A 12,333-nucleotide genomic window follows, 5' to 3' on the forward strand; every position below is an offset into this window, starting at 1 on the left:
AATGTGATTTATGTACATTTTACTAGGTGTTTAAATAAAAAAAATCTTTACTCTTTTTCTGAATAACTAGTAATCTGAGAAACCTTGGCTTGCGCAAGGATACAGTAGGCGTTCCTAAGCAATGTTCACACGAGGCCAACTATTGCGAGTAGGGATTGCAATACCAGTATACCGAATACCGGCATTTCGAGCCATTTGTACAGTTTTGTAATACCGGTATTCACAAGTTTAAATACCAGTTTTTCGGTATTTACTAGAAATTTTTAAAATTTATCCACTATATGTTCAGGTATCGCGAACATAGCAAAATAGTATGCGTTTTTGTTTTTATGTCTCCATAACGGGCGAAATTTATTAGCTAATTAACGGCTTGATTAATTGCTTAAATCTAAATTAGCGAAACATGGGTTAACCCTGAAAGAAAATATTGTATCCTTAACGACTGATGGAGCAACAATTATGAAGAAAGTTGGAAAGTTGATTGGTGCAAATCAGCAGTTGTGGTATGCACATGGAATTCAATTAGGAGTAATAGATATATATGATACCAAAAAAATAAAGATCAGAAGAATCCAAATACTGTGGATATAGAAATTTCGGACTCCAACTTTGAAAAGTGTAAGAGTGAGAGTGATATTGACAATGAAGATAATGACAATATAATTGTTGAAGAAGATACTGCTAATGAGGATGAAATATTAACATATCAAGAATTGCTTCCTATAATTTATAAAGTTCGAAAAATTGTTAAGATATTTAAACGTTCCCCTATAAAAAGGATATTTTGCTAAAATATATACTAACTGAAAATAAAACAGAATATAATTTAATATTAGATTCTAAAACACGTTGGAATAGTTTACTCCTAATGATGGAACGATTTTTGAAACTGAGAAGTCCAATCCAAAAAGCAATAATCGATTTAAACCTGTAAATTAATTTTTCAGATAGTGAATTCGACTTAATATCCAGAACTATGTCAACTCTACTTCCAATAAAACTAACTATTGAGGCATTGTGTCGGAGAGATTCTAATTTATTAACAGCTAATGCAGCAATAAATTTCATGTTGCAGTCACTGAAAGAACAGCACACATCACTATCTGAAGAATTATATATTACATTGAAAAATCGCACAGAAGAAAGGCATACCGGAATAAAAAATGTCTTACGGTATTTACATAATTATAATGATTTTAAAAATAAAAATTAAAATGAAGAAAAGAAAATAACCAATTCAAATCTGATTAAGTTTAGAGTAAATTTTCTTAAAATTTTTTACCCTCAACCATATCCACATTCAGAAGAATTCGGTTCAATTATCGAAGATTATGATGTCACTACTGTCGATAGTGAAAAGTAATTGTGTCTTGAACAAAAATTAGAATTAGTGATAAATAAAAAAATTTCAACGAACCAAAATATAATACAGAAATCAGCTATATCCAAAACCATCCGAAGAGAAATCGATTTATTTGAAGATGAGGGATTTAGAAGTAAATACTTGGAAAAAGTATATGACGCATTGCTAACAGTACCACCAACTAGCGTAGATGCCGAAAGAGCGTTTTCGACAGCTGATAATTTTTACACAAAATTACTTTTCAGGCTTAATGACAGTACAATTGATGCATTATGTTTTTTAAGATCACATTTCAAAAAGTTGTAATAGTACCCCAGACTGAATAGTGATATTTACACTTTTTTGTGATTTAAATAAATAAGATGTTTCTTTACTTTTTTGTGATTATATACTGTTATAATTTATAAGTTACAAATTATTTTTTGTGATATTTACATTCTCTAACAAAACTGGCAAATAAAACAAAAAAACATCTGTGTTTTCTTTCTTTTTCTAAAATTTCTAATACCGGTATTAAAACCGGTATCCCGGTATTAAGATTTAAAGAATACCGAATACCGGTATTGAACTTTTGGTCCGGTATTGCAATCCCTAATTGCGAGCAATCAAAATTCACACCTACTTCAGGAAGATCACGTGACTGCAATGGGACAATGGCAAATAGTTGTCCCAATGAGACAACCATTTGCCATTGTCCCGTTGGGGTCATGTGATGTTCCTGAGGCAGACGTGCCTCTCATTGAACCCAATAGTTGGCGTCGTGCGAATGATTCTTTACATTTGTCACCATTTTTAAATTCATTCTTCTAGAGTTTGGTGTAGATGGTATGAAATTTCTTTTTGAGGAAGACTTTGAAGGCAAAATAGTGTGTTAGCCTCCTTTCAAAAGTGGCGCTTCTTACAAGGAGATCTGCTATCTATTACCAGAATGTCCCTCATGCGTTTTGATGCAATCGAGTTTATTATCTTAAATATTAAGAAGGACATTTTGGATGTTCTATTAACATATTTTATTTGCTTTTTAAGAGAAGAGATAGAGTAGAGATTGGATTTACAATTTTATCTAAATTTTAATGGTTTGATTATATTGTCTAGCTTAAATGCAAGCTTTAATGGGTATTAGCTCTTCTTGAAAGGTTTAATTACATAGACTGAGATGAGCTGTCCTTTGAATTCTGGAAATATTTTTTGCGACACAGATTTCGCCTCCTGTACTGTTTTTAATTTAATAACCACTTATATAAATATTAGAAGAACTCTCTGCCTTGAAAATGTTTTCTAAGAAAATGTGTTCTCCTAGATCGAAAGAGGATCGATGATACTTGGCAGTGGAGGCCTTGTCTTGAAAATTTTGGGATTGCAATCATTATTTTTGATTTAATTGACTCTTCTAAACGTGGAAACTCAAATAACCAATTTTTTTGTTTTGTTTTCAAAGAAGAGAGAGAGTTCCTCTGTAACTTATAGGGTAATTACTTGAATAATTAGTTCCAGAGAAGTCAGAAGAAACTTTTTTCGAAGTAAGTTAAGCTGCCTTGATTGTCTAGTAGGTAGAAGTCAAGCCTACATCGCTATTCCATGTAGGACCACATGTTTCTGTTACCGTAGTATAAAGTCGGCTTTGAAAGCTTGGTCTTCAATAGGTTACCGCTATTTTTTCTGATGTTCCGATATAGGTGAGTTACTTTAATTTTCAAATAGAATAGATGGTTTACCTAGTTTAGTTTGTAATTCATTGCAACGTCTAGGCATTTGAAAGATCTATCCTCAATTATTTTTTATTTATCCATTTTATTCTTTTATTCATTACTAACTTATTGATGAGGATATTGTAAAAGTTTTCAATTGAGTCTGAGAGCTCCTGGCTTCTGTTTGTCCGTCTATTTTTTTAAGACTTATAGAAGTTCTTAGTTCCTGGATGTAAGATTTTTTTTAAATGTGGTTCACCAATGACGAAAACAGAATAATAAGCGGATGGGATGTATATAAATGGAATCTTGATTTAAGTATTCCAAAACGATACCTTTTGCTACCAAATTCAAGAGCAAGGGCCTGTGCAGGAGCCCTGTACATAGTCTTGTTCGGTCTGAAAACTGAAACTTGATCTTACTATGTAGTACGAATCGTCTTTTGCTAATATTGCCCTTCAAGGTTTCTGTCGTGTTTGAAGGGACGTTACAGGCATCTAGGCATATTTCGAATGGAGAAGTATTCAGCAAGGTTGAAAGGTTCCTGGATGTTTAAAGAGATATCCAGTGTATGATTTTGGTTTCTTTTGAATTCATTTGTCTTCTTTAATTTTTAATGAATGACTTCAGGAAATAAAATTTGGTTTGGGAAGAGAGAATTTTACTTTAAATTTTGAATTTATGCAAAAAAAAAAAAAAAAAAAAAAAAAAAATCAAGAATTTCACAAAGGGTTGGAAGAAATGTTACAGGCCAAAATGACTTGATGTTAAATGATCCCTTTTTTATCCTTTCTTGTGGAAGAAGATCATTATTTTTTTAAAAAGAGTTGTAAAATTGATGTAGTGTATGAAAATACATACACACAATGCATACGTAATATATTACATGTAATTAAGGTCTTGATTATAATAATATATAAATAATTAATGCACAGGGTGTCCCACAAAATATGCTGCATCTAACATTTACAGATTCGGATAGAATACGTCATGATGAGTGTTTTGATGTATAATATGGGGGGGGGGAGCGAATATAGCTTCATAGTCTAATTAAGGTGTGAAGCTTGTGTCATGAAAACTTCAAGAAATAAAAAAAAAAATCGTGAAAATTCTAGTGTTCTAATAATTCTAATCGTGAAATGTTCTATATTGAGAACTTAAAATACGATAAATTTTCGAAATGTCGGCCGTTCAGCCAAATGAAATGGTGAAATTAAAATAGAAATTTTCAACTGCAAAACATCTGTTCCAATTTTCTTGACTTCGGTTTCAATACTGTTCTCAAGTCGTCCAATGTTGAGGGCTTTGTGAGATGCACTTTTCTTTCAGATGTTCCCATAAAGAAAAGTTGCTCAGGTAAAGATCTGGCAAGTAAGGTGGCCACTCTATAACAGTGCCTGTTCTCATAACGGAATCAAATCCTATTAGTTTATCGTGAAAATGTTCCGCTAAGAGATCGAAGTTTCTCTGAGTACGTGAAGTCTAGCACCATCTTATATAAACCAAATAATAAGCCAATCTTGTATATGCTAGGCAAGAATGCGAAGACACCGTCATTTAACACGTCAAAAAAAGCTTCACCAATGACACTTTCGATAAATGCGCATCAAACTGTGAGTCTAAGTAGGTGCAGTGGCAGAATTATCACATGATGAATATTTTCAGTGGCCCCAAACCTCCAGATCTGTCTGTTAACATATCCTTGCAGGTGGAAGTGCGCCTCATCACTGAACCATATCACATTAATATCCATTTCGCCACATTCAACTTTATTAATCATCGTTTTTGCAAAATCACACCTCCTTAAAACATTGAAATCGGTCAATGGTGATTGATTTGTATTTTGTAAGGGAACAGGGCCGCATAGGAATTTGCATATTCACTTACAGACACGCTTTTACCCTTATTGACTGCCACAAATTTTCATAGTCACCTAGGGAAGCTCTTCCCTGCTGTGCAATCGTCGTATGCATCGTCATTTGGAATACAAACAGTTGGATTCGTAAATAACGCTCTTCATGTAATTAGACTATGACTTCACTTAGATTAATTATTATGTTAATTGTACGTTCATGTAATTAGACTATGACTTAGACTTCATGTAATTAACTCGGGGACCCCACATGTTATATATCAAAATACTCGTCATGTTGTGTTCTATCCGAATCTGTAAATATTAGATGCTGCATACTTTGTGGGGCACTCTGTACTTGCAACTTTCATGATTCTTGCTTTGACCACTAGTAAATTTTTGTGCTAGTAAATTAATTTGATCACTGGTAATAAAAAATCGTATTTTCCTTTAAGAAAATAGTTAAATATTCAAGAGATGATCATAAAACATTTTTAGCGTGCTTTGATGCAGAATATTTGTATCATACTTTAGTAACTAAAAGATTAATATTTCTTCAATATAAACAGGTTTTGCTGCTTTTAATATTGATTCAGAAGAAGACATTAAAGGAAAAAATTTAAATTATCATAAGTTAATTCACGCGCTTATTAAATAGCTCAAATTAAATTATTCCATGTAAGAAATTTAACTTTTACCAAGATTTATCTCAACTGTATTTTTGCTGCAAATTTATCTTTACTGTATCCTTTAGTGTGCTCTATCTTTACTGTACTCCTTAGTGATATTTATCTTTATTGTAACCTTTGTTGAGATTTATCTTTACTGTATTCCTTATTAAGTTTTATCTTTACTATTTTAAAAAATTGTCTTTTACTATGAAGAAAAACACAAATGATAGAAGAAATATAACAATGATTCATAGTTAGTTATCTGCACAGTTTTTAAGACAATTTTTTCCCATCCAAGACTAAAAAAGACGAACTTTTCGTAGATGTCTTTGAAAAGATGCTTGAAAAGTTTAAAAGAATAGATGTTTTGGTGAACAATGCTGGGATTGTCGATGAAGAAAGTCCTCGTAAATGCTTGGAAGTAAATTTGGTAAGTTGTAATAATTTAATTTAAGTGCCAATAGCTGAAATCTTCAGTAACTAATGCGTTTTTCAATGCTATCATTCAGTTGGGACCTCTAATCGGATGCCACACAGCACTTAAATATATGGGTAAAAGCAATGGAGGAAATGGAGGTGTGGTTATCAACACAGCTTCTCTTGCAGGTAAATGAAGTTTCTACTTTGTTTTGGTATAAAAACACTAATTTCAATCAGATTGAATTTGTATTGACTTACAGTTATTGGATGAAGCAAACACTTTTTTTTTTATATTTTTTAATTAATTAATAACAGCGCATTTTAAATGTAATTATTATTTTTTATATAATATTTTATTAAAACTTAAAAATAAAATAATTTTCTATATGTGGAATATAGTAGAGACTACGTATCTTTTATTACTATTTCAAAATTTTCTCTAAATTTATCAGCGGGTAAATCTCATTACAAAGTAGATAATTTTGCCTCCAAATTTTGTTTTGTATTCGGGTTTAAGAATAGGAGTGCTATGTAATGAAGATAGACAAGATGGCATCTTTGTTGGTAAAAGGAACTGTAAGATCTCTCATCCATCAATGTCTTGAAATTAGAGAGCCAGAAGAAACTATTCGGCGGCCTTTTTTGAAAGTTCTACTGTAAAAGAATATTTCAAATATCATCCAGATGTAACTAAAGATTAATATATGTTTTTAAATACTTTTATTATTCTTTTTTAAATAATTGATTATTTACGTCATTAAAAAATTAAATAATATTCTCTTTCCTGCTTTTAATTAGGTTTCGTTCCAGCTACCACTGTCCCCGCTTATACCGCCTCAAAGCATGGAATAATAGGTTTGACCCGCAGCTTTGGGGTAAGTCTCATTCATCACCAAGCATAGAAGATGATTTGATACATAGCAGATAAATTGTGAAAGGGAGGCAGAAAAAAACAAACAAAGCAATCACAATCATAAAAGAAAAATAACTGTTAACCCATCTTGATGGGCTAGACGAAACAAAAAGACATAGACATGACAAATCAATAATGGGTGAAATATTTCTAATTATTGATATTTTATTCGACGGCACGTGAACAAAACCAATTTCACAATAACTGATGAATATGTTTATTATTCTGAATTATACATACTTTACAGTAGATGGAAATAAATTCCGAAACCTTATCAATAGTATTGTCGCGGATTTGTAATATTGCTTCTCTGCGCAATCAGTTTCATAATAGAGATGGCTGAGAGTTACAAAATCTTCTCCTGATTACAAACATTATTCTTAAAAAAATTATTTTTATTTGATATATGTTCTGTTGAATGTTATAAAAATATTTATAAAATTTTTAATAAAACTGTTACTTAAGAAAATTTCAGTATGAACATTATTGATAGCTCAAAGAATGTTAAGGCGTTAATATAGCAGTTGACAAATATTATCTAACATTTTGGTTGTCACACTAGATACCACAGCATCTACGATCCTAACTTCGAGTATATCAATATCTTTAAATGGCGCCCTTTATGATAAATTGAAACTGACCGATTTAAATTCATGGAACCAAAGAATGCACTGAGCTTTTTCCTTCGTTGACGTCATTCTGATAAGAATTAATGTGGAATCACTATTTCTGCATTAGTTACATAAACTGTTTGGACTAAAAATAAATCTAAAAATAATACTGAAAAATTTTAATATGGAACGATTTCATATTAAAATTTTAAAGTATCATATTCAATGTCTCTTTTGTAAACATTTTTGTAAGGATAGGCTTTATGACCACCCTCTTCAATAAAGCGCTACCTCAATCAAATTGAAGAACGATATAACTATATATCGTGAATAAAATATATATGAACTTCTTGTTTTAATATTTTATAAGGTTTAAATGTTTCTTCTTTAAAAAAAATTGTTACCAACGATTGAAGACATCCGCTCCCATTCCATCCCATTCTTTCTGAACTCATTCTCAATGTTTTATGCTATTCACTTGGTGGCAAATTTAGGATACCAAGAGAATCATTCAAAAATATTCAATGAACTGTTTCAAATGATCATCACTGAATGAAACCATTTCAAAATGTCATTTTTAAGCGCTTTGCCATCGTCGAAAAGGGCTGATATATGACAGTGCCTCGACATATTCATCAGTTATATTCACAGTAACTCACTCGACACCGTATATGAGCTGTGTGAATCATGAAAAACATTTTAATGGAACAGTTGTGAAAGCACATCAAAGAATGGAACCATAATAACAGTAATAAACCATAATACAGTTTCTAAATGAATGGTTATGATTGAAAATGCATTATTCAAATCACTATCGCCAATGGATGCCATAACAGAACTATCGGCATAATTACCAAACACGACTTCTCAAAACTACCTCAGAAGTTCTTGAATAAGTTTAACTGAAATTCGGATAGAATTACTGCAAAAAAAAAAAAAGACTAATCTAGAACCCAATATGTCTGGACGATTATGTCTAGAACTCAAATGATTCAGTCTAAAAGTTATATGTTGCTTTCTGAAACTTTACTCCAACCTTCTTTTTCATTTGTTAAAGCTGACAGAGTAATACACTGCTCAGATTCCACTTCTTAATGCTCAATGAACATTTATACACAAAGTCAGAGGAATGATGTTGCTATTCCGGCTTCTTTCTCGCACATGCTAAAGCGGATGTTATTTTCCGCAGTTCCTTCGTCCTTTACAGGTGTATTAGAGTACGTTTACGAGATAAGTTCACCAATGAAATGATGGAACAAATATTTATTCTAAACATTAATATATTTAAGAAACTTCAGTATCACTACAAGAAAAAAAAAAGAAACACTCACAGGAAGAATTTCGCTTTAACTTTTAGAAATTTATAGTTACATACAAAGAATCAGAAATATTAAGAAATTAGAGATGAAAAATTAATTTCATAATTTTCCATTCCATACTCAAATTTCTGTTGTTGAAATGACACCCTGAACCTCTTACGCTGGCTGCTGATTTCCAGTATATTTTTACTTTTTCATATAACAAAATCTACAAAAATGAAGCATTATAATCATCGAAAATTAGAACCTGGGATTTTGACGAAACTTGTTTCAGAGCTACCTGAATTCCGAAAAACACGTTTTTGTAACTCAAAAGCGCTTTGAACTAGACAGAAGAAATTTGGCATATGGCATTAACACCGAATTAGTAGAATAGGAAATCCAATCAGACGAAGCCTTTTTTCTAACTGTTTAATTATGTAGTTAACACTATAAGTATAAAATAAAGAGACTAAGATAAATAAATGTGGTATTTATTTTTGAAGTGCACGTATGTGTATAAATTTGAAGCCAGTTCTGTCAACGAATTTGTCCTTTGCCGATATGTCACAAACATGTAAACGCAATAATTCAAAAGAATACATATTTAAATATATGAAATTTGGTATATGATTTTGTGACTACAATTTTTGTTCTGTGACAAATTATGGTTTTAAACTACCATAAAAAAAAGGATGCCCAAAATCTTTATTGGATGTTCTTGTGTATTAACTTATATGGTTAATACACGAGTACCAAAACATTCAAAAATTCGCTTACTGACATGCTTTTTCGTAATTTCTTAACTATCCTTTGTTTGTAAATAAGCATAAGGTTAATAATACACAAGCACATTTAGTAAAGAGTATACGAGAAAATTTTGGGAAGACCACTGCCGTTGGTACAGAAATGCGTACAGCTCAAATATATGTATCTAATCTGGGCATCACTACAATAAAGAGGTAGGTTTATCATCAAACACAACAGTATGTGCAGAATATTGTTGACTTAACTTACCTTTTTCTTAAAAAATTCATATACTGCTTATATAATATTTTCAAAAATCAATTGTGTTATTTCATATCTTTCTCATTTGTAGCTCCCTCTTCACTTTGATAAAGATGGAATTGTGTTTGCTGCTCTGTGTCCCTCTCTAGTTAATACAACCATAATAAAGCCGATGATAAAGAATATTAATTCCACAAAAGAAAGTGATATGCCTTTTAAATTTGTGAGGTATGGATTAAGAACTTAATAAAATCTTATGCTATACACATCATGCACGAATATTTATGATATTTTTCCATAAAAATGTTTAGATTTTTTTAACATAAAAATATTACTTTTAGGCAATATATTAAGAAAACATTTTACCTAAAAGACCAAATGCAAACATATGATAAAATTATTTTCAATGAATTTAAAAGACTTAACAGAACATTTCAATAATCGTATTAAAAACGACAAACTAATATAACTCAAGATAAAAAAATAAACTTTTTAATCTTGAGGATAAAAGTAAAATCGTAAATGCTCGAAACAGAAATAGAAATGCAATATGTAAATAAAAATTTCAAACACATTTACATTATATTTCAATTTCTATATCATGACTGATAAAAAAAATTTTGTTTCTAACAGCAATCACTGCGATTTTATAATTTTATTCTATTATTTCTTGCTCCATATGTTTGATAATTTTTGTTGATTAGATTTTTCCTCCAGTTCTTTTATTAGAAAATTATTCTTTCTTTATCATTTTTTTAAATTATAAAGATATTTTTGATTGTTATCCCTTTTAATTTTTTAATAAATTTACCAAAGACATTGATGTCTTGTTTTTTCAAAGTATAAGAAAGACAGAAATCAAAATTCATTTTTGTGAAATACTCAAACCTTCCCAAGTGCTACAGATTGCCTCATCGTGGCGGGAGGGTGTCTCTGGGCGGAATGGGTGATGTACGTCGGGAGCTTGCTCCTGGTAGGGTCACCCAAGGCGTGAAGGCCATACCACTATGCCCAACTAAAATCTGCAGGCGAAGGAGCTAAGACAGTCTTCTACTTCCTGGTGCTCCAGTCTTTTGACTCACAGAAGCTGCACTTCCCTCCCCATGAATCGGTTGACTCAAACCTTAGCCGAAAACTGAACCTGATGACTTTGGCACTGAATGTCAAGTACGAAAACTATTTTATCAAGTCGATTTGATACCTTGAAATTTGCATCCATATTCCATTGAAATTTATAAAATTTCAATGGAATTATTGCATCCATATATTAAAGAAAATGACACCTTGTCTGCAATTCCTGATTTCTAGGAATAAATAAATTGATTGAAGTTACACATTTAGGTGAAAAAAATAAGATATCTTCTAACAATGTGATGGACTTCCTTTTGCTCGGCGAAGTTCAGCAACTCGACATGACATGACATGGCATTGAAATTCTGTAATCAATTTCAACATGTGGCGCCTAGTTCTTACATTTAAATTTAAGGTAATAGTTGTCGTTTTCTCAAGTTAATGGGAACTTTTAAGACTTGAATGGACACCTTGTATACAATATTGTAGGTGACTGAATTCTGGATGTCGATATTTTTCGGCCTCCAATTTAAAGAAATAGAATGCTGACAAAAATGACCGAATAGAAGATCGAGGAATAAAAATGTAGGAAAAGAAAGTGCCTTCGATTCATTGTTTCTCGAAGGCACTTAAAAATGTAAAACATAATTTAATCCCGATGCATTCAATGATGCTTAAAAATGTCGATATTTTCCTGTGAATGTTGATATATACGAGACTGTATATTTTGTTAAATCTCATTATTTCACTCCGGCGAATTATATATTCATCATACACTTTTGATGAATGTCGAATAAAAATATTTTTGATTTTTTGAGATCAACTTTTAATGAGATTTTAATTAACTTTTAATTAATGAACTTTTTAAATGAGATTTTTTAAATTAATCTTATTATAATAAAAGTCAAAATAAGAAAAAGCTTAAACAAAAATACATGTAAATAAATTAGTACCTAAAACGAATAATGCATTTTAGATAAGAAAAGGAGATAATTCCAGCAATAAACTTATACATAATTATATTATTAACATTATACGATATTATTTAGAGCAATAGTTTAAATTATTATGAAACTGCATTGTTAAAGTATAATGAATTGCATTAATAGTTCCTTCTTTTATAACTTTGCTTTGCTTACTTTTAATGGTGGAACCCGCTTTTTTTTGTTATAACAACATGTAAATATTGGTGTAATTTTGGCTTTAGAATAATACTAAGAAAATGTATTTATGTTTGGAATTTTATTTTTAGCATTGAATTGGTGGCAAAAGGTGTTCTGAAAATACTGGAAGACAAAATCAATGGATCAACTTTAATTGTAATTCCTAGTGGATATCATTATCTAATCCTTGATGAAAGACTGAAGAAGCTGATTTTGGATGATGTGAAATGATAAAAAAAAGGGAATTAAAAAGATAGCGTCAACGCATAGATTTG

At 30.9% G+C, this 12,333-nt stretch overlaps 1 protein-coding gene across 1 annotated transcript in view; it reads left to right on the forward strand.

Annotated features, from left to right (window-relative positions):
• LOC129962808 (uncharacterized) overlaps positions 1-12,333 on the forward strand; it is a 30,780-nt gene that overhangs the window by 1,357 nt on the left and 17,090 nt on the right. The window contains exons 3-7 of the mRNA XM_056076807.1: positions 5,898-6,004; positions 6,084-6,180; positions 6,793-6,869; positions 9,916-10,052; positions 12,148-12,280. Coding sequence (XP_055932782.1) covers positions 5,898-6,004; positions 6,084-6,180; positions 6,793-6,869; positions 9,916-10,052; positions 12,148-12,280 — 551 coding nt within the window. The remainder of the gene's footprint in view (positions 1-5,897; positions 6,005-6,083; positions 6,181-6,792; positions 6,870-9,915; positions 10,053-12,147; positions 12,281-12,333) is intronic.

Source organism: Argiope bruennichi, chromosome 3 (assembly GCF_947563725.1).
Source record: "Argiope bruennichi chromosome 3, qqArgBrue1.1, whole genome shotgun sequence".
In the NCBI taxonomy this organism is placed as follows: domain Eukaryota; kingdom Metazoa; phylum Arthropoda; class Arachnida; order Araneae; family Araneidae; genus Argiope; species Argiope bruennichi.